This window comes from Myotis brandtii, unplaced genomic scaffold (assembly GCF_000412655.1).
Source record: "Myotis brandtii unplaced genomic scaffold, ASM41265v1 scaffold84, whole genome shotgun sequence".
NCBI lineage: Eukaryota > Metazoa > Chordata > Mammalia > Chiroptera > Vespertilionidae > Myotis > Myotis brandtii.
Window position 1 is genome coordinate 11,004,940 of NW_005371410.1, and position 27,829 is coordinate 11,032,768.

At 40.5% G+C, this 27,829-nt stretch overlaps 2 protein-coding genes and 1 long non-coding RNA gene across 6 annotated transcripts in view; 1 reads left to right on the forward strand and 2 right to left on the reverse strand.

Annotated features, from left to right (window-relative positions):
* Window positions 1–7,402, forward strand: part of GPR75 (G protein-coupled receptor 75) — an 8,023-nt gene extending 621 nt beyond the window's left edge. For all 4 annotated transcript variants that reach the window (XM_005884626.2, XM_014532009.1, XM_005884624.2 and 1 more), the window contains exon 2: window positions 5,254–7,402. In XM_005884626.2, coding sequence (XP_005884688.1) covers window positions 5,374–6,984 — 1,611 coding nt within the window. In that variant the 5' untranslated portion in view covers window positions 5,254–5,373 and the 3' untranslated portion in view covers window positions 6,985–7,402. The remainder of the gene's footprint in view (window positions 1–5,253) is intronic.
* Window positions 1–8,203, reverse strand: part of LOC106724474 — a 21,542-nt gene extending 13,339 nt beyond the window's left edge. The window contains exon 1 of the long non-coding RNA XR_001360278.1: window positions 7,941–8,203. This is a non-coding gene — a long non-coding RNA (uncharacterized LOC106724474). The remainder of the gene's footprint in view (window positions 1–7,940) is intronic.
* An 11,307-nt stretch (window positions 8,204–19,510) lies between these two features.
* ERLEC1 (endoplasmic reticulum lectin 1) overlaps window positions 19,511–27,829 on the reverse strand; it is a 24,071-nt gene continuing 15,752 nt past the window's right edge. Inside the window, 5 exon segments of the mRNA XM_014532013.1 lie at window positions 19,511–20,400; window positions 22,283–22,358; window positions 22,637–22,714; window positions 24,163–24,287; window positions 27,682–27,741. Of these exon segments, the coding sequence (XP_014387499.1) occupies window positions 20,329–20,400; window positions 22,283–22,358; window positions 22,637–22,714; window positions 24,163–24,287; window positions 27,682–27,741 (411 nt within the window). The 3' untranslated portion in view covers window positions 19,511–20,328.

Sequence of the window (27,829 nt, forward strand, 5' to 3'; positions counted from 1 at the left end):
TGCGGAGCAGCCACCAGGCCCCTGCCCGGGCCGCTCTCACGCTCCGTGGGGCCGTGGAACCCCTCCCCCACCGCCCGTGGCCTGGCCTGGCCTCCTCACCCCACCAACCCTCTCCCGACTGGTTCACTAGCTTCCCTGGCCAGGCCTAGGCCCTTCTTACCATAACCTTCTCCACCTCGGGACCTCCTACCCATTGCCAGCTCCTGCCAGGGGCCGGTCCCCACCCCCGTTCCACACCCAGACTCGGGGGTGTCACAGCCTCCCTGTGCCCCTCAGCCACTGGCCCTGCCCCACCCCATCCCCCATCCGCTGCTCCCGGCCTCAAGAGGTAGTTCAACTGGGGACAAAGAACTTGAAGGGCTCTGAAATCAGATAAATATGGCTTGAATCTTAGTGACCTTGGGCAAGTCATCTTCCCTGAGGTGCTCTGGATCAATACAAATACAATGGGAATGACACTTATACAGAACTCGGCTCCGAGGGTTAGACTCTGAAAATGCCCACCCTCGAGGAATGTAAGGCCTTATGAGGAAAAAATGAGTGGGAAGAATCCAGGTCATGAGTGGACTTGGGAAAGCGCATATAAAATGTTTTAGTATACACTAAAATATTAAGACAGCACACCAAATTATCAGACTCTTCACACATCTTAAGGAGAAATAATTGCCACTGTACAATAAATTTTCCCTTACCGCCCAGCTGGTGTGGCTCAGTGGTTGAGGGTTAACCTATGAACCAGGAGGTCACAGTTCAATTCCTGGTCAGGGTACATGCCCAGGTTGTGGGCTCGATCCCCACCCAGTGTGGGGCATGCAGGGGGCAGCCAATCAATAATTCTCTCTCATCATTGATATTTCTGTCTCTCCCTCTCCCTTCCTCTCTGAAATCAATAAAAATATATTTGGGAAAAATAAATTCCCCTTACCATATTTTACTTACTACTTTAGGATCCTTCCTCCTAGTTGTAACAAGATGCATATAATATGAATTCATTCCATGTTTATTGTAGCCAATAAGCCTGCTTAAGACGGGTGTCCCAACTTAACATTATTCTGGTTTTATGACTTTAATTACATTGTCCTCCAAGACCTATTTATGGTCCCAGAGATACAGAGTAGCTTGTATGCTTGCATTGAAAAGAACATTGGCAACCTTTATTTAATATTTAGGCATAGCAAATAGCTATTTCTTTACCTCCCTCCTCAAATCACTGACTTTTATAATTCTGCCTTCATAACCATCCCAAGTTGTGATCTCAGCCTCCTCTTTCTTATAGTCCCAGAGTTAACACTAATAGTAGTTACTTTCCCTCCATTTTCTTTATTTCTCAAGTTTCTCTGCCAACACCTTTATTTCTATTCTGTCTTCTGCTTTTCCTCCCTTTTTCTTCCCAGCCTCTGATTTTTAACTTTTTTCAAATTATCCCAATAGGAGTGATTTATAATTATATTAGGGGCCCAGTGCATGAATTCGTGCACCTTGAAAGGAACTGTGGGCCACGAGGCTGTGGTGAGCACAGGGGTGGGTCTTGGCCCACCCTCTGTGCCCCCTCCTGGCCCCTCCTGCCATGGCCCCCTATCCCCTGTCTGACAGCAGCCCTGCTGCCGTTGCTCACACCCACTGATGGTGTGGAGCGATTGGGGCTGGCGCCAGCAGTGGGTGCGAGCAGGGCCGGCACTGTCAGTGGGTGTGAGCTGTGGCTGCTGCCCCGATCACCCCTCAAGAGCAGGGGCAGGTGGAGAAGACCTCAGGGGCAATTGGGGCTGGCAGCCACCACTCACACCCACTGATGGCACCAAGTGATTAGAACCGGTGCCAGGCGCCAGCAGCAGATGCGAGCACTGGGTGGGACTGCGGCACACTGGAGCAAAGAATTTTCAGTAACCACCAGAGGCTCACCCCAATGACAGCGACCAGCACCCCACCTTGGTCTGATGCCCCTGCTCACCTGCTCCACCATCCCGCTGCAGCCGACACCCGCCATTGTTCTGCGCTCTGCCACCTGCTGCCCATGCCCACCATGTTCCGTGCACGCGTGCCCTGGTGGTCAGCACATGTCATAGCGACCCGTTGTTCGGTTGTTCCGCTGTTCAGTCTATTTGCATATTAGCCTTTTATTATATAGGATTATACCAGAACCATAACTATCAACCTTAACAAAAAGGTACATAGAAGTGTGTGTGTGTATGTGTGTGTGTGTGTGTGTGTGTGTGTGTGTGTGTGTTCAAATGTTGGTTTCCAAGAACTTTGAGTTGGGAAGAGATTGCAATACCTACTTGATAGGATTATATTGAGAATGGCATAAAGTTTGATGACTTATGTAAATCTTCTAGTATAAGTGCCTGGCAGGCATATACTAACCACCCAATACATTATAGCTGCTGTAACAATCTTCTGATCTGGGAATCTTTCCCTTGATCTCGTCCTGTTCTGTTTAGCATGGTGGGGAAGAGTGTGGGCTTTACAGAGTAACTGCTAACGTTCAAATTCATGCTCTACCACTTTAAGTTAGGTGCTCTCTGACACAGTTTCCTCATCTGTAAAATGGAGATAAGTTATATAACCACCTCAGAGTTATTGTGAGGATTCAATAAATGAAGAGTGTGGAGCACTGAGAACAGTGGGTGGCACATCACAAGCACTTAGTGCAGTTAACATACTAGTAATGATACTGATAGTTATATTCCCAATCTATAATTCAGCATTATCTTTTAATCTATTGAAAAATTTATAATTTATTGAAAAAATTATAACTGTACAGAAAGTGAAATTTGCCCCTCATCTGCTCCAAATCTTTTTTCCTCCTGCCTCTCGCCCTTGACTAATGTTGATGCCTCATCATCTCATTTTCCACTTGACAACTCTTTCCAACTGTCTCCTCGTCTGGGGTCTTCATAACTTCCATCACCCCCCTTCTTCAGTATTCCCTATTTACTCAATATTTCTGTTAGCATCCTAACTCCACATTCTTTATTCTTCTAATTTCCCCAAACCAAACTCCTGCTTCCCTCTTCACTCCTGTTTACTTCCCTACTCCCAAAGAGGAAACCTTTGGGTGGGGGTGGAGAGAGGAGTTTGCTATAAACATTAGTATCACCTCTCTGCTCTTCCTGCCTCCTCAAATTGGGGTTTCTCTTCTACTTCTCTTTTCATCAGTTAACCCCAATCCTCCAATTAACAATAAAAAATAGTAAAAGTGTATCTTTTTCACTACATAGGCATTAAAAAGTGTTCAGGAACAATACAATCTTAAGTGAAAACAAATAGCTACCCATTATTATTTTTAAAATTCTAATCATTAGGAAACAAATGGTCAGGATTTATATCCTCTCTGAACTTTTATAAGGAAAGTACAGAAAAGTCAGTCTCACTTCCCAGTGGAGAAATTCATAATATTGTCATGATCTGTACCCATGGGCCACTGAGAATGTAGAAGAGGTGTTCTTCCTTCACGAGGACACTAGTTGGCTATAGGGCTCTCCCCAGGACTGAACTTGTCTGATGCTCACTGAGACAGCTGTACCTGTGATTGAATGCTGCGAGGCTTCTGTACCGGGGTGGTCCATAGCTGCTTCCTGGAGCCCCCAGTAATCCCTCCCTGACCCAGCCCCTTTCTCTGCACCCCCTGATCCAGCACCTAAGGGGTTAACCTCTGACACAGCTGGAGGTCTCAGGGACTCAGCTTGAGTTTGAGGTTAAATATGCTGAACTTTGTCCCTGGACCTCCCCAGTGCCATTATGTATCCCTAAAAAAATGCTGGATTAAAGCAAATACCTTTTGGTTGTCAAGAGCATTGTATCCGTCTCCAAGGAACAACTTAAGCTGCCCCACTTAGAAGCATCTTGGGGAGCAGGGTGGGCACCAAGCCACTCAGGGCTTTGGGACTTGGAATAACAGAATATCTGTGTGAGTGTACTTTAAATCTCTTGGCGAAATGGGGAAAAGCTTAAGAAAAATAAAGGAGCAAGAAGAAAAACAAGTTCTTCTATTAAAGTAGAGGCTGTGTCTTACCTTTTCACCCACAGCACCTAGCATAAAGCTGCATATAGTATGCACATGGTGAATGTAAACTGAGTAAATGAATGCATGAGTGGGTTGGGTGCATGCCCCCCGCTCTGTCCTGAAGACATGCTTGTTGGAATGATGTTAACTCACATTTGCATAGCAGTTTAAAGTTTACAAAGTGGTGCCTTTGCACCTTGTAAATCTCAAATATAATTCTGATACTCTTCATTAATTTCATTTCCCCCCTCACATGTAGTCCTACACAAAGTTTTTTCCAAAGGATGGTACGGAGTTGGCCAAGAAACCACAGGCAGGGAGAAGAAATTGTAAATAATGGCAAATAAAGGATTCTTCTTAGGGAAAGAAATAGGATTTGTTAGCAGTCTGTGGGAGTGGTATAAAGGGCTCCAGTATGCTTCAGCAATACCCTCTGCTTCTATTTTAAGCACGTGCTGGTTTTGCCCAAATCCTGCAAAGACTTACACCCTTGTTGCAGTCTGTCTGTTCCCTACGCCTTGCCTTCACCATTCACCCAGCAACCTCCTCCTTGCCAGGACTCCCTTCAGCCTCTCAGCCTCCACCCTGGGCTGGATTAGGTTCTCCTTTCTTCCTTCCATAGCACCCGCTCCATCTGATTTGCAGCGTTGGGCTGTAATTACATAGTTAGGTTGATCTCCAGCTAGATTGTGATCCCTTTGGCCAAGAGGTTATATTCTTGTGTCTCCAGTGCCTGGCACCGGAGTGTTTCTAAATATAGCATCTGGACACCCTTCAATCAGAATCTCGATGGGTGAGGCCCAGGAATCTCCTTTAAAAAAAAAATACACATTTTTATTGATATCAGAGAGGGAGAGGGAGAGATAGAAAATCAATGATGAGAGAGAATCATTGATGGGCTGCCTCCTACACGCCCCCTACTGGGGATCCAGCCCACAATCCAGGCATGTGCCCTTGACCAGAATCTAACAGGGACCCTCAGTCCCCAGGCCGACGCTCTATCCACTGAGCCAAACCGGCTAGGGCTCTCCTTTTCTTTTATTAACCTGCTCTCGAGATGATGCTTAAAGCCAGTTTGAAAGCCACGGTGTCATACAACCTCAGGTTCGCTGGATGAGTGTATTGGGAGGTGTTTCTGTCTTTTCCGTGCCGGGCTTTCTGTGCGCAGGGTCAGAGCTGACACATTCCGGTGCCTTTGACGAAGATCAGGAGAGCACTCCACCGGCTACAGTAACTCCTTTCTGTTGCAGGGGATGCATTTCTGTGTGCAGGCTCTTCTGCCTCGGGTCTCTCTTGTCACGTGCCGCTCCTCTGTGAGCTGAGGCCCTGACTCCCCTCCCCACAGAAGGAAGAGACCTTTCTCTCTGAAGATGAACTCCACGGACCACTTCCCGGACGCTCCCAACACCACCTGGCCCCTGCCTGGCGCGCCGGGAGCAAACGGCACTGCTCGGCAGGAGGGTCTCCACGGCCCGGTCCACACGGCCACCTTGGTGACCTGTACTTTCCTGCTCGTGATCATCTTCTGCCTGGGCTCCTACGGCAACTTCATCGTCTTCTTGTCCTTCTTTGATCCGGCCTTCAGGAAATTCCGAACCAACTTCGACTTCATGATCCTGAACCTGTCCTTCTGCGACCTCTTCATCTGCGGGGTGACGGCCCCCATGTTCGCCTTCGTGCTGTTCTTCAGCAGCACCCCGGACGCCTTCTGCTTCACCTTCCACCTCACCAGTTCCGGCTTCATCATCATGTCCCTCAAGACAGTGGCCGTGATCGCCCTGCACCGGCTCCGCATGGTGCTGGGGAAGCAGCCGACTCGCACGGCCTCCTTTCCCTGCACCCTGCTCCTCACTCTGCTGCTCTGGGCCACCAGTTTCAGCCTGGCCACCGTGGCCACCCTGAAAACCCGCAAGTCCCACCTGTGCCTTCCCATGTCCAGTCTGATGGCTGGAGAAGGGAAAGCCGTCCTGTCTCTCTACGTGGTCGACTTCACCTTTTGTGTGGCTGTGGTCTCTGTCTCTTACATCATGATTGCTCAGACCCTGCGGAAGAACGCTCAGGTCAGAAAGTGCCCCCCTGTGATCACCGTGGACGCTTCCAGACCGCCGCCTTTCATGGGGGCTCCGGGGAAGGGAGGCGGAGACCCCATCCAGTGCACCGTGCCCGCTCTATACAGGAACCAGAATTACAACAAACTGCAGCACGTTCAGACCCATGGATACACTCAGAGTCCCAACCAGCTGCCAACCCCTGCAGCCAGCCGGCTCCAGCTGGTATCGGCTGTCAACCTCTCCACAGCGAAGGACTCCAAAGCGGTGGTCACCTGTGTGGTCATCGTGCTGTCGGTCCTGGTCTGCTGTCTTCCCCTGGGGGTTTCCTTGGTGCAGGTGGTTCTGTCCAGGAGTGGGAGCTTCATCCTTTACCAGTTTGAGCTGTTTGGATTCACCCTTATCTTTCTCAAGTCAGGGTTAAACCCTTTTATATATTCCCGGAACAGCACGGGGCTGAGAAGGAAAGTGCTCTGGTGCCTCCAATACATTGGCCTGGGATTTTTCTGCTGCAAACAGAAGACTCGCCTTCGAGCCATGGGCAAAGGGAACCTCGAGGTCAACAGAAACAAGTCCTCCCATCACGAAACAAACTCTGCCTACATGTTGTCTCCAAAGCCCCAGAAGAAATTTGTGGACCAGGCTTGTGGCCCAAGTCATTCGAAGGAAAGTGTGGTCAGTCCCAAGATCTCCGCTGGACATCAGCACTATGGCCAGAGCAGCTCCACGCCCATCAACACCCGGATGGAGCCATACTACAGCATCTATAACAGCAGCCCGTCCCAGGACGAGCACATCCCATGTAACTTACAGCCAGGAAACTCGTTTGGATTTGCCAGTTCCTATGTGGCCATGCATTACCACACCACTAACGACTTACTGCAAGAGTGTGACAGTGCCTCGGCCAGGCAGATTCCCGTCCCCTCTGTTTAGAGCGGCGGAGGCTGGAGCATCGTGTGTAAACTGGTCCTGTTTCTGGCACTAAGGGATTTTTTATTTTCACTTTTGTGAGACTAGTTGTAGATCAAAGCTTAAAGGCTCAACTAAACAATTGGCAGTTATGATTTTCTTTGGTCTGATTGATTAGCATCTATTGGTTTGCTTTGTGGTCTCTTGACATGTTAAGGTTTAATGTAAAAGTTTATTATTTAGAATTTTGCCCTGACCTGTGTTCCAATCTCTTGTACTAAACTTTTAAGTAGATCGTGCTACCATGTTAAAGTAGAGAATGATCTTTTGACTCAATGTTATGGGTCTTTGAAGTACATATGAGCTGGATATTTGAAAGAGTGTGAAGGTGTATAATTTTTACTGAGGTGGTATTTTTATTAACCGAATTATAAATTTTGATTTTTTGAAGTGTTGAAATGGGGAAGAATATACTTTTTTTGGGGGAGCAGACTTATTTGAATACATAATACATTGTTAAAGCAGAAAATCAGAAATACATTATCTATATAATTATCCTTACAAAAAACACACAGCTATTAGGTACTTTCCTAAGACAGTCAACCAAGAATATACTATTATTATTATTACCATTTATTATTATAGACATTGTTATTTTGTGTCAATTGAGTAGCTATATAGAGCTGTGGTGTTTTTGTTTTTGTTTTTTAAGAAAGATGTTATTGCCCTAGCTGGTTTGGCTCAGTGGATAGAGCGTCGGCCTATGGACTAAAGGGTTCTGGGTTCAATTCCAGTCTAGGACACATGACCGGGTTGTGGGCTCGATCCCCAGTGGGGGACGTACAGGAGGCAGTCAATCAATGATTCTCTCTCATCAATGGTGTTTCTATCTCTCTCTCCCTCTCCCTTCCTCTTTGAAATCAATTTTATATATATATATATATGAAAAAAGAAAGAAAGATGTTATCCCTTGGTAAAACTAAATTATTCTATTCTATTCTATTCTCTAGAATCCTAATGAAGAGGACTGCACCTGTGGTAGCGGTATGCTACTCCTGGGAGAGTCGGTGCTAAACGTGTTCACCTCAGTCAGGGTTTTGTTATCTGGGAAGCAATATAGACTGTTATGTGTTAGATGATGTTTATTATTGCTTAAGAAGGCATAAGGATGAGAATTGGAATTTTCTAAAAAATATGTTTTTATTGATTTCAGAGATATGAAGGGAGAGAGAGAGAGAGAGAGAGAGAGAATCATTGATCAGCTGCCTACTGCATACCCCCTACTGAGGATCAAGTCCACAACCCAGGCATGTGCTCTGACCCGGAATCGAACCGTTACCTCCTGGTTCATGGGCCAACCCTCAACCACTGAGCTACACTAGCCAGGCTGGGAATTTTAAAAAATATATTTCTATTGACTTATTTTTAGAAAGACAGGAAGGGAGAGGGACAGAGAGAGAAGTATCAATATGAGATGTAAGAAGGGAACATCAGTTGGCTGTCCCCCTCATGTCCCCCTGGGGATTGAGCCTGCAACCGGGGCATGTGTCTTGACTGGAAATCAAACCAGCAACCCTTGGTGCATTGGATGACACCCAATCCAGGAGCCACCCCGTCCAGGGCGAGAATGGGAATGTTTTGATTTCTGCTTTCCTTCTGTGTGAGATGGTTTGTTAACAATCTGATGAAGCATATCCAAGTAACTATTTAAAAAAATGTTTTTTGTCTTTCTTTATATATTATTGTGGTAGAAAAATCCTTAAGATCTCTTTTTACTAGTGAACTAATTGTGTTATTCTCTCCCATTAATCTTAAACTGGAGATGGGCAGTAAGGGAAAATAGATTAAGTATTTGTATACCTAAAACTAATTTTATTATATACAGTACTCTGTGATTCCTAGCATAACAACTGTAAACTCATATTTTTATGTAAAAATGTTTTCATTTACAATTAGCATTTGAACTTATTATAGTTTTAGAACTGTAACTGCTAGACACAGGATGAGCATCAAGATACAAAATCTGTCTTTTAAAAAAAATCTATCTTTAGAAATTGTTATATTCAAGAACAGTTATTGCAAATTGGACAGCACTTTACTCCTGTGGATGAAAGATATTGTTTGTAGCATCCTCTCCCAGGCTGGTCCCAAGTACAGAGGTCAAGCGGGGCATGGAGAAGACACAGTGGGCACTCAGCTAGAACTCTGCTCAACCTCCTCTAACAACGCTTCCCTTTCAGCATCGGCCATTTATTTATATTTCTGAGACTGAAGTATGAGATATGGGTTTCAATTTCTTTTATTTTTTCAAAATATATTTTTAATGATTTCAGAGAGGAAGGGAGAGGGAGAGAGTGATAGAAACATCAAAGATGAGAGAGAATCATTGATCACCTGCCTCCTGCATGCCCCCTAATGAGAATCATAGGCCAGGCAGATGCCCTGACTGGGAATCAAACCAGTGACCTCCTGGTTCCTGAGTCAATGCTCAACCATTGAGCCAAACCCAGCTGGGCTCAACTTTTTAAAAAAATTCACCTTTCAGTACTCTTCCCTTCCTTCTCTTCCTTTTTTTCTTTTATTTTTGCTATGCAATTTTATAATAGCAGAGCAAATATCCACTCTTTTATTTTTGGAATGGAATGCTATTTTTGGAAGTCATTATGGCCACTTCAATTGTGCTTTTATATTTTAAATATAACACTGTTTTCATGTATTAATACTCTCATGAGATAGGTTAGTATATTATCTCTTTTTAAACAAAGGATTAAGATATCTAACATCCTCTCTCAAGATCATTTGAAGTATTTTGGCAATCTAGGAATTGGACTTTTTGTCTAAAATCAGACCCTGGTATTTATTCCAATAAGCCAGATAACTTTGTAACTAATAACATTAATGAAGAAGATATTTCACACTTTTAAAGGTATGTATCTCTTTTTTGGTCAGGGATTTCAAATGTGAGTCAATAAAAGATTTTTTTTAAAGTAATGTCTACTTGTAAAATTAAAGCTGACAGGTTTCCTGTGTGGCATTGGAGATGACTTGGCTCATTTGGGGAGGTGCAAATTATAGTACAAAGAAAACTAAGCATGTGCATAGGTGGCATTCAGTCTCTTTATGCTCATCAATAAATTAGCAATTTAATTTGCATGAAATACATAGTGGGCTAGATTAGCCCTCCTCCATATCTATATCCATTTGTAGATATAGATATAGATGGACATATATAACTTCTCTCTTCAGAAGGGCTAAAATGAGAACTAGAAGTAATGAGAATTCAGTTGAATATGATGAATTACCAGGTTATATTAATTAGTTCTCTTGATGCTTTACTGTGATGCATTTCAAGCACTTTATAATTGTCCTGAGGTTAATCACTAGGCCAGATTTGTATTTCTGATGCTTTTAATGTTCTTTTAAAATAATGTTTGAAAAATAAAAATATTGATAATTTTAACATTGCTGAATATCAGATTGCAATAGTATGACTTTTCTGTCCAATCATTTAAAAACTATCAGAGACTAACAGTGATCATTATTGCATAATAGATAACAATGTATTGCCCTAGCCAGTTTGGCTCAGTGGGTAGAGTGTTGGCCCATGGACTGGGCTCAATTCTTGTCAAGGGCACATATCTCAGTTGTAGGTTCCATCACCAGCCCTGGGTCGGGGCACGTGTGGGAGGCAACCAATCGATGTGTCTCTCTCATATTGATGCTCCTCTCTCTCTGCTCTCCCCCTCCCTTCCACTCTTTCTACAATCAAACAAAAAACCAATGTATTGAAGCTCAGAGAGAGTTATTTTCATTAAAAGATGAAATAATTTACTTGATCACATTTTGTAGCATGCATAAATGCTCAAGACTAACTAAGAACTCCAAAGGTTAATTATTTATTCAACTAAGTTTCTCACCTGGCAGGAAAAGTCTTGACTAATCATTTCAAAAGCTTCTTTAAAACAAGATTAAAATCTGGAAAAAGATACAGAGTTTTAGAATTTTTAGTTTAACTATCAGAGTTTGCTTTTAAGAACCAAAAAATATTAATTTAAGCAGAAAAGGACTGAATATAGGAAATTCTATGTCTACTAAATCATTAGAAGTTTGGGGCTCTCACAGATTTCCAGGAAAGATTCCATGATCAACACTGACCAGCTGGGAGAGCTGCCACTTTTGCTGTACCTGGGAGGGGAGAAGTCAGGAGGCCTCCTTGGGCCTTCAATGTCAAGGGCACCTGCTGAAGTTGTTATTCAACGATCAGGAACCTGCTGCCACTGCTGCTACCTCCACAACTAACCCTCTCGACACCCCCAAAGCAAGCGGCTGACACCAAAACAGGGCTGCAGAGAAAGGTTGGCACTGTGCATTTAGTTGATGGAACCCAAATTGCATTTAAAACCCTAGCCACCTGCCAATCTGGAAACTGTAGGTTACACTGAAAAGGTAAACTAAAAGGAGGTTTGGAACAGACACTGAGTTCCAATTTCCTCTGTCCACAATGAGCCACCAGTTTGGGTCTTAACCTTTGTATCCACACCCCTAGGCATTCTTCCAAACAACAGCAGTAACACCTTTCCTCACTTGACATAATGCAACTTCTCTCATCGAAACAAAACAAGACTCCATACCTCCAGCCTGGCTGCTTTTATTATCTCCTGTATCTTTGGTGTTCTGCCGTTTAGCTTGGGATTTGTTGGACTCCTTGAAACTGTATCCTGGTGTCTTTCATCAGTTCTGGACAATTCAAATTTGTTTTTCAAATATTGTTTCTGTCCCATTTTTTCTACTCTTTTTTTTTTTTTTTTTTTTTTTTTTACCTTGGCTTTTATTTTTTTTTCTATGTCTTTGTTTCTCTGTTGTAGTCATACACTGCTTAATGACATTTTGATCAAAGATGGACCACACCTACAGTGATGGACCCATAAAATTACTAGTATAGTGGAGCTAAAAACTTCCTAGTTATGTAGCCATCATAATGTCATGGCATAACGCATTACTCATGTGTTTGTGGTGATGCTGTGTAAACAAACCTACTACACTGCCAGTCCTATAAAAATATAGCCCCTACAATTATGTACAGTATATACTAGTAATGCTTGATAATGATAAATGATTGTTACCAGTTTAGGTATTTACTATATTTTTTATCAGTATTTTTTTAATTTTTATTTTTTTAAATATATTTTTATTGATTTCAGAGAGGAAGGGAGAGGGAGGGAGGGAGAAATATCAATGATGAGAGAGAATCATGGATCGGCTGCCTCCTGTGTGCCCCCTACTGGGGATCAAGCCCGTAACCCCGGCATGTGCCCTGACCGGGAATTGAACCGTGACTTCCTTCTTCATAGGTTGATGTTCAACCACTGAGCCATGCCGGCCGGACTTCATCTGTATTTTAGAGTGTACTCTTTCTGCTTATGAACAAATTTGCTGCAAACCAGTATGTTGTGTTGCATACATCTTGTGTTTACTGTGTCTCTTTTTAAAAATAAATATTTTTATTGATTTCAGAGAGGAAGGGAGAGGGAGAGAGAGATAGAAACGTCAATAATGAGGAGAATCATTGATTGGCTGCCTCCTGCATACCACCCCACCCCACTTGGGATAGAACCGACAACTGGACATGTGCCCTGACTGGGAATCAAACCATGACCACCTGGTTCGTAGGTCGACGCTCAACCACTGAGCCATGCTGGCCAGGCTACCATGTCTCTTGATTGCATCATTTTCTCTTGTGCTTGATTTAATCTCATGTTATTTTGTTCATCATGGCCCCTAAGTGTGCAAAATCCAGTGTTAATGTTGCCAGCTAGAGGCCATATCCAGTGATTGACCTGGAAACAAAATTAAAAATGATTAAGGACTAGGAAGGTGGAAAATCAGCTCGCCAATCAGGCCTGTCCCATTCCACCGGAGCTATGATTCTGAAGAACAAGAACAAAGTGACAGAGCTGTTAAAATATCTGCTTCAGCCCTAGTTGGTTTGGCTCAGTGGAGAGAGCATGGGCCTGCGACTGAAAAGTCCCAGGTACGATTCTGGTCAAGGGTCAAGGGCCCAGGCCCGGGTTGTGGGCTCGATTCTCAGCGGGGTGTGCGGGAGGCAGCCAATCAATGATTCACTCTCATTGATGTTCCTATTTCTCTCTCCTTCTCCCTTCCTCTCTGAAATAAATAAAAATATTAAAAATAAAAGATAAATTTAGTGTAGTCTAAGAGTAGTGTGTGTAAAGTCTACAATAGTGTGCAGTAATGTCCTAGGCCTTCACATTCACTCGCCACTCACTCACTCATGTGGAGCAACTTCCAGTCCTGCAAGCTCCATTAATGGTAGGCCCCCTATGCAGGTGGACCATTTTAAAAGTTTTATACCATTTTTTGTACTGTACCTTTTCTATGTTTAGATACACAACTTACTGTTGTATTACAATTGCCTACAGTATTCACTACAGTAACATGTGGAATAGGTTTGTAGCCTAAGACTATCAGGTTATACCATAGAGCCTAGGTGTACCATCCAGGTTTGTGTTAAGTTCACCCCATGCTGTCTGTGCAATGATGAAATCGCCTGATGACACATTTCTCAGAACGTGTGTATCCCTGTCATTAGGCAATGCATGACTGTATTCTGAATTATTTCTTTCAATTTATCTTCCAGTTCACGAATTCTTTCCTCACCTGTTAAAATTAATAATCAGCTCTTTGATTTCAACTATTATGACAATGTTTTTCATTTCTAGAAATTTTACTTGCTTATTAAAAAAAAAACACCTGTTACACCGCAGTTTTAGAGTTTTTAGTTTCTACATATACTTAAAAGTGAATCATTTATTTCTTAAACAGAGTAAAAATAGTTCTCTGAAATAACTTTGATAATTTCAATATTTTATTTTATTATTATTTTTTATTTGGTTACTTGTTTTATTTTTTAAAATATATTTTTATTGATTGAAGAGAGGGAGAGGGAGAGATAAAAACATCAATTATGAGAATCATTGACCAGCTGCCTCCCGCACTGATTGGGGATTGAGCTCGAAACCCGGGCATGTGTCCTTGACCGGAATCGAACCCGGGACCCTTCAGCCCACAGGCTGACACCAAAACCACTGAACAAAACCGGCTAGTGCATCAATATTTTATTTTTTAAATAGGCCTCTTGTCTATTATTTTTGTTGGTGCTTCCTCATGATGCCTTGTTTCCTTCATGCTTTATTTATTTTTTTAAATCCTCACGTGAGGATATTTTCCCTTGATTTTTAGAGAGAGTGGAAGAGAGGAAAAGAGAGAAACATCGATATGAGAGAAACACATCAACTGGTTGCCTCCTGCATGAGCTCTGACCAGGGCCCTGGTGGGGGAGGAGCCTGCAACTGAGGTATGTGGAATCGAACCTGGGACCCTTTGGTCCCCAGGCAGAGGGTCTATCAACTGAGCCAAAGCAGCTAGGGCCATGCTTTATTTTTACTGTGAGCTGCTAATTTTCCTTGAAAATTTTTTTACGGAAATTCCTCCAGAAAAGTTTTACATCTACTTCCTATTTCCAGGCATTTCGTGTATTGCCAGTCCAAAACTACTTTAAACTGAATTTGAAGTGTTTTGGAACTACCTAGGTCCTAGGTGATAGGATGCTTATCTACAAGGCAGTAAGCTTGTGGTTACAACCTATAAAGAATGTTATTGTTTTATTTTTCCCCCCCATTTCCCTGTTAACTTCCAAGACAACTTTTCTTGAGGTCTTCCGGTCATGGAATAGATTGGATTAGGGTAAGTTTTTTCCCTCTTTATCCCTACCCTGAGGATGTAGATCTCTGGGGGGGGGGTCCCCAGTTTTATGGGGAATGGATCTCCCTTAAGTGGGGGTGGGGGGTCATAAAACTGAAGCTCAACTTTTCTAGGTTTGGCAAATGCCTTCAGGACAAAAGTATACACCATCCTTCACTTACCTCTTAGTGTTATTTTCTCATATTTTTGCCTTGTAATTTTTTTATTGGATTTTTGGTGCTTTTAAGAACCCTTTGGAGGGGTACTGAAGTTGAAATGTTTAATGTTAACTAAATCAAAGCATTATTACTATCACCCTCCCACCCAAACTGCTCCATTAACTACTACTACTACTACTACTACTACTACTACTACTATCTACATTTATTTTTTACTGACTTTTAAAAAATCTTCACCCGAGGATATGGAAAGAGAAACATCTATGTGAGAGAGATCAGTTGCTTCCTGTACTTGTCCTGACCAGGGCTAGAACTCTCGACTAGGTATGTGCCCTGATTGGAAATCGAACCTGCAATCTTTTGGTGTACAGGATTCAACCAACCGACCCACCTGGCCAGGGCTCACATTGTTTATTTTATTAATTCGTTAATTTAAAAAAATTTAAATTGATTTCAGAGCGGAAAGGAGAGGGAGAGCAAGATAGAAACATCAATGATGAGAGAGGATCATTGATTGGCTGCCTCCTATACGCCCCACTGGGGACATAGGCCCTGACCAGGAATTGAACGAACTGTGACCATGCCAGCTGGGCTCAAGTTGGATTTTTTTTTTCCAGGGGAGAGCGTGAACGCAGTCCCCTACCAGCACAAATTACACATTGAGTTTCCCACATTTGGGGAAATCGCAGGGGTCAGCACATCCGGAGTGCAATGGGTAAGCCTCGCCCTGGGAAAACCACCTTCGTGATCATGGTATCTACCCTGACAGGTAAGTATAAATTGGATTTTAATATCTATTCAGAGACAGAAGTTGAAGCCTTCTCTATTCCCAGGATGATGATCAGCAGGACTCTAATGAAAGGGGACATGGGTCTTGATTTGGGAGGACACAACTCCTGTTTCTGCTTACTCAGTTAGGGCACCTTTTCCAAGGGACCACCTGGCTGCCCAGGAGCTGCCAGCCAACCTGCATTCATTCTCACTGGAATTCCTTGGCTCATTATGCAGCCTGAGGACACTGAACATGAAGGTACACTCTTCAGCAACCACACAGGAATTAAAGAAGGAAAGGAGTAACTAGTTCTTGCAGGGCGAGAAGGGAGGATACCAATTACTTTAAAGTATATGGCAATTTGAATAAAAGTGCAGATTTAGTGACATTTGGTTTTCCATAAGAGATACTAGTAGTTAATAGGCAATCTCTTCAGGTCCAGTACCTTTGATATTCATTTTATCAAAGTAAAGATATTACTTTACTTATGGAGATATTAGTGAACTTTGCTTCCTCTAGCCCAGTGGTCGGCAAACTCATTAGTCAACAGAGCCAAATATCAACAGTACAACGATTGAAATTTCTTTTGAGAGCCAAATTTTTTAAACTATATAGGTAGGTACATTGTTATTAACTTAATTAGGGTACTCCTAAGGCTTAGGAAGAGCCACATTCGAGGGGCCAAAGAGCCGCATGTGGCTCTCGAGCCGCAGTTTGCCGACCACGGCTCTAGCCCAATAAACAGATAATTCTGCTTTTTAAAAACTGCACGTGGCTGGTGCCAATATAGGTTCAGTTTGTTTGCCTGTGTTCCGTGTTGTGTGCAGGTTTGTCCTTTTGACACTTTCGGGAACCTTCAGCTGCATGGAGCATGCTGAGTGGGAGACCTTTCAATGGACTCCCCATGCGGGAATCCTGATTTCCAAGCCAAGCCTGATGTTTTGCGAAGGGCCACTTGTTCAGATGCCAGAGACCTTAAAAAGTGGAGCAACTCACAAAGAGTGCTCTGTGCCCGTCTCCTGTGGCTGCAGCACAAGGAATGGTTTCATAACCTGTGTAAGTGCTTCAGGCTCAGCACGTCACCTCTGATATTAGCAAGGGCTAATGAAAGCTTTTTGCTCATTTGTTTGGCTTCAGCAACCAAGTATGTCAATGAAATGATAAGATGTGATTTTATTAATATCGCTCCAAGGAAAGCTATGACTGGGAACTGTGTTCTTCACAGAGACCATCATGTTAGACACTTTCTCGGAGGAGTCCAGAGTACCTCAGAACCAGAATGTTTTCAACCCAGGGAGCTGGAAACTAAAGATTCAATTCCTTTCTTGACCTTAGAAATCAGGGACTTGACTTTCCAACCATTGTAAAACTGAGGAAAATCGTTTTTTTCCCTTCAAACATCAAACACTGGAAAATAAGGACTGGACCCTAGCCAGTTTGGCTCAGTGGATAGAGTGAGGTTCTGCAGACTGAAGGGTCCCGGGTTCGATTCTGGTCAAGGCCATATACCTCAGTTGCAGGTCTGATCCCCAGCAATGGCAAAATATCCTTGGGTGAAGATTAACAACAACAAAAGGACTGGTAGGAAACCCATGGGAATTGAGAATTGAGGTAGTTGGGGAAGATTTTATAAGGTGTGGGTGAGAAAGAAGCATCAAGGTTCATGCATTTATTCAACAAATATTTGTTAAATGTAAATTTTATGTGGGTATGTAGTGGTCCAGGGTTTCTTTACCACCCTTGCCAAACAACTGAGAAATGGATTTTTTTAAAGCCATATCACCATATATCATTCATATATATGAAAGACTTCTATTTCTATGTTCAAATGGAAATGCAAGCACTGGTAAATAAAATCACCCAACACTAGGAAGAGTTTAAAAATAGATTCTAGCATAGCTGATGTTTTATTTTCATTTGAAATTCCGATCACAAATCCCACTCATTCAAAAGTTAAAGTTTATTATTATTTTTTATTTTCCTTTTTAGCCAAGGTCTTTTATGTCAATAATTTGGCCTGATTATGTTCTTCTTCTTTTTTTTGTTTTGGCCTGATTATGTTCCAGGAAGTTTAAGCATTGTCGGAAATCAGGTCAGGCCTTTCTTTGTCTGTCAGACTGACTGAAAAAACGAGTGCACCAGGGACTGAACACAATGCTTGCTATTCAGTTTAGCTGAGATAATTTGTGGTCTTCTGTTGCCAAGTCTCTTTAATCCAGGACAAGGATATAAACTAGAGGTGGCCTACAAGCCCCATCTAGTGGCGTCTTGAAGAAAAGCAGGTAAAACAAACAAAAAAACCCCAACACCAAATATAGGCTCCTTGTCAAACTAGATGAGCTACTAGTTTTTCCCCTGAAAATCTAATCAGGAGGATTAGTATGCATGTCATTGTTAGAAGTTCCTAAGTCAGTGATTCTTAATCACTGCAGAATATATTTAAAATAAAGAGAATCAGCCCAGCCGGCATGGCTTGGTGGTTGAGCATTGACCTATGAACCAGGAGGCCATGGTTCGGATTTCCGGTGAGGGCACATGCCCAGGTTGTGGGCTCGATCCCCAGTGTGGGGCGTGCAGGAGACAGCCAATCGATGATTCTCTCTTATCGTTGATGCTTCTATCTTTTTATCCTTCTCCCTTCCTCTCTGAAATGAATAAAAGTATATTAAAAAATAAAATAGAGAATCACTGAGGAAGCGCATTAAAAATGCAGATTCAAAGGCTTTGTCCAAAATAATCTGATTTAGTAGGTCTGAGATAGCACCCACCTTAATAGAGTCTCCACTTTGAAAAAGACTTCTCAAAATGCCTTAGGCATAGCATAGCTGACCCTTTCCCCTGTCTATTAGGAATTCAGCCTACTTACTATGTTAAAGCAGGATGGTGCATAGTAGAGGTAGTAGCAAACAATTTAGAGATCAAATGAAACTACAAAGATTACAGATAAGGGACCCAAGACTTACGAGAAATATGGAGATAGCTGGCTTAGTTCTCCCCTCAAAGAAGTTGAAGCTGTTAGCCAAGACAGAAAGCTGACTTATTTTTTAAAAAACGTTTTATTTAAAAATAATTATATGTATTTTTAAGATCTTCTGAGCTAAACTATTCTAATACAGTTTTTTAGATATCTGCCCCCCCCCCTCCAACTTACAAGAGAAAGCATTTGGCCTAATTATTCTCAAAGTGTCTTCTAGCACTAACCTTTCACAATTCTAACTCCCTCCCCTCCTATACCATTAATCTAAATGTGAGGGTAATTTTATTTGTCTTAGATCACTGATATAACAAATATGATTTTTTGATTTATTAAATAAATTAATTTTAATGGCTTTGGTCTCTTATCCTATTATGTTAACAGGAAACAAGAGCACTATTATAAGAGAAGCTAACACTTACTGGGAACCTGGTGTCAAGTTCTGGGGCTTGGCTTCTGACATACAGTAAAATTAACTACTGACATAAGCACCTTATGAAGTACGCAGTCTCCCTACAAAAGAGGAAGTGATGCCCAAAGAGGTGAACTGACCTGCCCAGGATCACACAGCTAGTAAGTTAAGGCATATCTGGGCCTAGGTTTGTATTTAAAGTGCATGCTCTTTCTGTGTGTGCGATTTCCTACTAAAATCTCCAAACAGCCTTCCAGTAGCCACATGTATTAACCTTTTCTCAAACAAAAATATCTTTGACCAGAACAACTGAAAAGGAGGAAAAGTAAAGTATTTTATGGCCACTTTTATGTCCTTATTTAGATATGTATGTCTAAAATACGACAGGATAAATTTGTGTGTCATAGGGTAGTGGAGAAAATAAAGAAACTAAATTATCTGCCATTGACTATATGACAACATTGCTGTGGACATTTTATTCACTTTAAATATTGTGCTGTAAAACTGTCCAGAAGAAGATCTGTGGTACACGGTAGGCAAGTACAAAGGACAGCCAGCAGAGTATGTTTTGTTAGAGTGAGTCATTCTACGTCATGAGAGAAGAATCACTGACTGTGTACACCAGGAACATACTTGGAGGGAAACACACTCATATCAAGGAGAAAGAAATAGATAAATGCTGAGAGGGGCAACCTATTATAAATAAGTTTCTTGGGATTAACAGAGGCAAAAACTTATATGTGAGGCTCTACTATGTGCCCAGTTTTTAGTTCAATACTGGGTAGAAAGCAGTTGCAAAATAAAAATTTGTTGAAAGGATTTCAGTCACTAGGACACAGTTTACATAGTCTCCCATTTAAACAACCTAACAATTTCTTTCTTCATTATCTTTACTTCATTAGTTATATATACTATAATTTACATAATAAATCTATTATTTAAAAACTTTCAATAGGTACAATTATGGCATTTCATTAGGCTGGAGTCTAAACTGCTTGGATGAGATTTACTTTGGAATCACATTAGCCAAGCAAAGAAAAACACAACCAGTTCATAAGGCAGAACAATAATGAAAAATGTGAGACAAATGCCTGCCTTAGAAGTCTATCAATACCTCTTATATACACATATATATTCACAAAGTGGTTGAGAGTCCTTTTATATGATCCTTTAGGTGAGGTTCAGTGGCTGAGAACTCTATAATGAGACACATGGTCAGAAACCATCAAGACTTTCAATGTTCTTTTCTTCCCCTGAACTTTATTACCCTTTAGTTGGGGAGAGAAAGAAGTCCATTTTCATCTGCGGTATCTAAGATTTTACAGATCACTGGAGATTCAACCTAAAGAACAACAACAATAAAATCATTAAAAAGTTGTTAAGATGAATACTTGCTTTATTCAGTATTATTCTGCTGAATGAATACATGTATATAAATTTGTTAAATGTATACAAGCCCTTGTTTTGGATAAACCATCCAGTTATTTCTACAAATAAAGCTTTTTGAAAAACAATTTTTAGTCACCCATATAAAATACCAAAAAGGTAGAGGAGATATTTTTATCTCTAAGTAAAAGAGATGACAGAGAGCCCTGGCCAGTGTGGCTCAGTTGGCTGGAGCGTTGCTCCATACACCAAAAAGTGGCACGTTGGATTCCCAGTCAGGGCACATACCCAGGTTGCAGGTTTGATCCCCAGTTAGCGCACATGCGGAAGGCATCCAATCGATATTTCTCCCTCACATTGATGTTTCTCTCTCTCTCTCTCTCTCTCTCTCTCTCTCTCTGTTTCTCTCTCTCTCTCTCTCTCTCTCCTCTCTCTCTTCTCTCTCTCTTTCTCCTTTCCCCTCTTAAAAAAAAATAAAAGAAAGAAATGAGACAAAAAAGGAGTAAAGGCCAAGAATAAGAGGAATACGTAGTTAAACATACTAGGTTTTACACAACAAAAAAGAGAACATTATGACAAAATAATCAGTGTGAACTTCATGAAGGCAAAGGAAAGTGTACCCAAAGAAGGGTCAGGTGTTGAAATTATCAGATGTTAAGATAATTATGATAATTATGATGGAGAAAATAGTGGGAAAGGTAAACAACATGTTTGAATAGATTGGGGAATTTTAGCAGAGAAAAGCAAGCCATAAAAGTTAAAGGTAAATGATAGAAATATAAAAATATGTCAGAAATAAATAAATTCGTTCAAAGAGCTGGATGGGAAACAGCAGAGGAAAGTTATCAGATGACCACAAAAAGATGTAAAAAGATGTTCATGTCAGCCTTATTCATATAATAAAAAATAAGAAAGAGTATCTATCTATAGAAGAATGGATGGATAAGCATATGTGGGATACTTATACAAAAGAATATTATTTAGTAATAAAAAGACAATGAAGTGCTGATACATGCAACATGGCTGAGTCTGAAAGATGCTGAGTTAGAAGCCAGGCATAAGAAAGTTTGTATGCTATATAATTACATTCATATGAAATAAAAAATAGAGGCAAAACTGATGTATAGTGTCCAAAATTACAAAGAGGTATCTTTGGGGATTCAGGAGTATTGACAGGGAAGGGGTATAAGAAAATTTTCTGCAGTGATAGACACTTTGTTTTGAGTAAGAATCACATCCTATATAATAAAAGCCTAATATGCTAAGTATCTGATCGATCTGTCGGCTGTTCAACCAACCAAAGCGTAATATACTAACGATATGCTAAGGCCGCTCAACCGCTCCCTATGACATGCACTGACCACCAGGGGGCAGATGCTCTGACCAGTAGGTTAGCTTGCTGCTGGCGTCCAGTCGATAGGGACTGAGCGAGATGGGCCGGACACGCCCTGGAGCCCTCCCGCGGTCCCTCCCTCATTGGCCAACTTTCCATGTCCCTCCTTGGCCCCGATCGTGCACTGGTGGGGTCCCTCAGCCTGGCCTGCACCCTCTCGCAATCCGGGACCCCTTGGGGGATGTCAGAGAGCGGGTTTTGGCCCGATCCCGCAGGCCAGGCCGAGGGACCCCACTTGTGTATATAAAATTGTCAAAATTCATCAAACTCAACTCTTAAGATCTTTGCATTTAATTTTATGCATATTATACCCCAATAAAAACATAACTGTTTTTATAGAAGTAGTATTAAATATTGGAGACTACTGAAGGTCTTTTTAGACTTAATGCTAAAAAGTAAAATGTGGCCCCAAACTGAGTTTCTGAGTATTATTATTTTTACTTACCCCAAGGATATACTGACAGGAGTGAGGCTCTAGCATATATACAGTAACAGCATGAGGAGAATCTGATTCTTTACACCTAAAATATAGAGTACTTTAAGGTACTGCCCAAACCATACAAAATTAATTTTAATTGTTTTCCTCTTAAGCTATAAAAATTCCACATAAGTGGACCTGTATAATTCAATAAGGAATTGAATAATACTTTATTATTTATGATTTAATAATTGTTATAAAATACTTGATTATGAATAAGCACAATTATTCATAATTACATTTTACATTTATGAAAACTTTTGCCCATAGGTAATAGATTAAAGAGAAAGGCATGAAGCAAAATTTGATGGGCCAACTTACTTTAGTTTTACAGTCACCTGTCTTGGTTTGTCAGTAATATCACAAATATCTCCATTCCCGTAAAAATGTGACACCATCCTGAATCAGAAACACACACATGCTTTATTAAACTAAAATTTCACTAATTTAGAGTAATTGTGATGGATAGGAGGAGAGAACAGAGGGTCAGTTGTGCATTAGTGAAAAAAAATCTGACTAATAAAATATTCTTAAAAAATCCCTATTTTTAGGGCTATGTCACAAAGTCTTTCAGATTCTATAAAGAGAATATAAACTTGAGATACTTTGTAGTAGTAAGAATGATCTGCAACTTGCACATTATTTATCTGTCTACAAATGATTAAGGTTTAATTGCTTTTACAAACATTGTTCTTTTAAAATTAACCATTTCTCCAGTCCTGTAAATTGTTTGCTTAGGGGAACAGTTTTCCCTTCTTCCCATCCTCCATCCTGCTCCACCCATTAAGATGCTGTAGGGCAGGTGTGAAAAGATAAAGCCTAGATTAAGCTATAAACTCCAAACAAGTAGGATCCAAAGAAAGCTTTAATTCTGCTAGCTTCACACTCCTGTGCTTCACCCAGAGAGGGCCATTAGACATTATTTGTTGCCATGAGCTATTTTCACATGAAACATACACAAACATAAGAAAAATCCTTCTGTTTAGTATAGTTTAATTTTTCTAATACTTAAATGCCTATCTCTTAATTTTGCTAACTTTGGTTTTGGTTAGCCCAAGAAGTCAGCACATTCTGAAAACAGTCTCTCTGTACTGTCTGTGATAGGAAGAACAAAGTTAACACCCAAGAAGGGGAAAAAAACAGAATAATTTAAAATTCACTGGGCAATAGACTACTAGAAAAGTTAAAGCTTAGTTATTATTGGGAAACAAGAGGTTAATTTACTTCAGCTATAACAAGATATTCCTATTAGCCCCAAAGAGATGAGGTAGATTTTTAAAAAGCCACTGTTTAACTATTTTCAACCATTACATCACAAAAGTTAAATAACAAAGGGAAATGCTAGAGTATATTTAAATAGACCTAAGTAACTTAAAGAGGTAAACATTACACATGAAAGATGCAAATGCTTTGTAACAACTTCAGACCTAACACTTGGTCTGAGCCATTGTTACACCACCACCACCACTCTTATTACCATAGCATCCCGCATGGTTAAAGGCAGCAGCCCAAATTTATTGCATGCTATTGACTGAATTATCTTATTTAAATGTCACAATAATCCTTAAGGCAAATACTAATCGATAAGAAAAGTGAGGCTTAAGAAAATTATGAAATTTGCCCAAGGCAGTTAAGAATTTGAATCCAGGGCAGTGGACCTCAGAGACTTGCCTTTACTATTACACTAAGTTGTTTCCCCCGTGACACACAAAAAAACTACCCTAAGAGATGTGCCTGAAAAAACTGATCAGAGATTTTACTTGAGGGTTTAAATGTTATGTTTTTCAACATTCTGAGTTTTAAATATTCAACTAATCGATTCAAAGGCAAAAAAAGTTAATCTTTACCTGACTGTCTGGGTACCATCGTCTAGAAGGTGATAGGCTCTAGCAGTGTTCTTCTTAGCCCATTCAATATGCTCTTCTTGGTTCCATGTCCCGACAACCACAGAAGTTTTCCCACTATCCTTGTCCTAATATATGAAGAAATATGTATGATAGCTTGATATCATCAAGTAGACATTTATGCTGATGGTCTATAAGCTGTAGTCCCTATGCTCATATGCACACTGGATACCTATATTTAGAGGTAATAATGTTTTAGTCAAACTTGACCATTAGAAATTTGAGCTGGTTATCTTTTTTACTCCTTGTTTCCCTGGAAAAGGAAAATGCTTTCTAATAAGACTAGCTTCAGACATAACTATTTTTGACTCTTCAATTTCCTTCTTCTCCTACATCTATCATTCCTGTCAATTTTTTTTCTGGGAGATGTTCTCAGCTCAGACTCTTCCTTTACATTTCCACTGCCAACATCTCCCCGCAACCAAGAGTTTAATCTCTCATACCTAGATGATATGACCACAGACTACTGTGATTCTTAATTAAATCTTTGGCCACTATCTCTTACCCAGAACCACACTGCAGCTACACTCAGCCTGTCTCCATTTACTACTCCTTCAAATGCAAACCTTCAAATGACACTAATCTTCACACTATGCATTTGATACCAAGCTCATTTTTGCATCAAGACTGTTCAGAAACCCCCTTTCCCATTCTGCTTTTATTATTGTTTTTTAAAATATATTTTTATTGATTTCAGAGAGGAAGGAAGAGGGAGAGAGAGATAGAAACATTAATGAAGAGAGAATCACTGATTGGCTGCTTCCTGCACGCCTCTTACTGGGGATGGAGCCTGCAACCCAGGCATGTGCTCTGACTGGGAATCAACTGTGACTGCTTGGTTCATGGGTTGATGCTCAATTATTGAGCCACACTGGCCGGGTTTATTATTTTTTTAAACACTAACTACATGTTGTCTTATATGCGGACTTCATTCTCCCTTCTCCCTTTTCCTTCCCTGAACCCCTTCCTTCCTGTATCCCTTTCCTTCTTCCTATTTTATACCAGGCACTGTGCTGGGCACTAATATACACCTGATTAGTAGAATTAAAAACCCTTACAGTGGTAAGTGAAACAGACCTGGAGTTTATTGCCTAGTGGCAGAGAGGGCCATTAGACATTATTTTAGCAACCAGACTATAAGTTCCTAGACAGACATGGATTAAGAGGTTAGAGATGGAGCATTCTGCCTGGGGTTGAATTCTAGTTTCACCACTTATTTCCTATGTGATTTTAGCCAAGTTACTAAATCTTTGTTTTTGTTTCCTCATCTTGGAATAACAATACTCACCTCTTAAGGGTTATTATGAGCATTAAATGAGATAATTATGTGTAAAGCACTTAGGACAGGGCTTAGCATACAGTATATAGAGAGCACTACATTTGTTAACTATTATTATTTTTATATTTTCCAAAGCTCCCAGCAGAGTCCCTCAGAATGTTCCAGGTTACATGATCTTGACCAAAATAAGGTTGATAAAAACCTAGTGTAGGCAAGCGAATGGGAAAACAGCCACTGTTAATGGGAATGTAAACTGTTCCAATCCTTAGGAAGGCAATTGTTCAAAATGCATATACTTTGCCCTAGCAAGTACACTGCTAGAAATATGCCCTATGAATATACTTTAAAAAGTTCACCAATAGAACTATTTAAAAATGCTCACTAATATGCTATCACAGCAAAACTGAAAGTAACTTAAAGGTCCATCACTAGAGGTCTGGCTAAATACATGTGGGTACAGACTTAATCCTCTGTACCTGCTGAAAAGATCAGTTGTTGCTGATAAGGAAAGATCTCCATGATACTATTTAGTACATCTTTTCTGTATAAATAAAAAGGTTATACCAACATTTATGTATATGCATTTTTTTTCTTGTGGAGGGTTAACTAAGAAAGAGTTAACAGCAGTTACTTTTGGGGAATGGAACAATGATGGAAGAGAATTTTACTTTTCATTCTAAATTTCTGGCATATGTGCCTTTAATTAAAAAAAGCCATGGGGGTATTGTCTGGATTGTAGATAGAACATATACTTTATCTTTTTTCTGTATAAACAAATGTTAGTAAAAATAAAACATCTACAAAGCAGCAAGAAGAAATGGAAAGAATAGTGAAATCGAACTTCTCAGGCTTAAGTGAATAAAAAAATGTCCTAGTTTATAGATGCCTCATAAATTTGGAATGATTTAAATGTGCAAGGTGAGTTGATGATCTTTCCTGGTATGATCCATCTTGGAATTTAAAATTGGCTTAAAACATCTCAGGAAGTCAAATATAACATTTTCTAATTACTAGTTATTATTTCTTTTTGGAAATAAAAAGAGCCTTTTAAAACAGCCAGGTCAATATTTATTAGTGTGTTTTCAACATCTAGTAGTTGAACTTACCAAACAAAGTACACGTATGACAAATAAAATTACTGGGGCTAAACTTCTGAATTTAAACAGCTTAGCTCAAGTATGGGAAAATATGCCAATTTATGAAATTATAAATAAAGGGAAGAATAAAAAGCCAACTTGTGTATCTTAAATTTTATTTTATTTTAAACGTGGATGATATGGTACCTTCTTTTGGCTGAGAAACTTGCTGTATTTACCCTATTTTACTAACTAGCGATGATGTACTATTTTACCATTCACTTTCTTAAAGATGAATTATAGCTGTATAATTTTTCAGCGATAAAAAAGAATGAAATCTTGTCATTTGTGACAATATGGAGGGTATTATGCTAAGTAAAATAAGTCAGACAGAGAAATACCACATGAATTCACTGATAATGTGGAATCTAAAAAAACAATGAATAAACAAAACAATGTGAATAAAAAATAAAATTTAAAAAGTTACAAAACAAAACACTAATTTCTTCTTTATTTACATAAGCTGGTATTGGAGGAACCCCAGCGAAAGGACAGCAGGGGTTGTCCCAGTGGTGTAAAGGGTGGAGACCAGAAGAGTGAGCTGTTAACTTGGCAGATGACCTTCATGAATTTTTGAATGTGGAAAGGCAGATTGGTACTTAGTTTAGGGTTCGAAGTGCAAAGGTTACCTGAGGTATAGAATAAATTAGTATGATTTTGAACGTTGGCAGCCAGCAGCTAGTGAGGAGAGGAAAGGCAACAGGGATGCCCAAAAGGGAAAGTTGGATTGAAAAGAAAAAAAAGATAAAGATGAATTATAACAATGACTAATTTCTCAGTCAAAGCTAACAAGGTTAGCCACCCTAACTTATTCTTCTTCCAGGCTCATAGTAATACAAAAATCTGAGTAGTTAATAAGCAATGTTCCTTTATGATGACTGACTGAGTTAAACAGTGAGTTTTACATTTTCTAGAATTTAGACAGTTTAATGAGTATTTTCATATTAAAATCATCTCATAATTAACACCAACCCCTGTTTGTTTCCCCATAAAAATGTTTAAAACTAATACATCTAGTGGTAGATTGGCATAAATGCTATTTTATACCTCATGGTATTGATGGACATGTTTGCCATAGCAGAATTCATATTTCCACCAACCAACACCCTACAGAAAAGAAAAAAGATCAAGTTACGTATAGAGAAGGGGGGACTGGGGCCTATCTTAATATTGCCACACAATAGTAATAGAAATA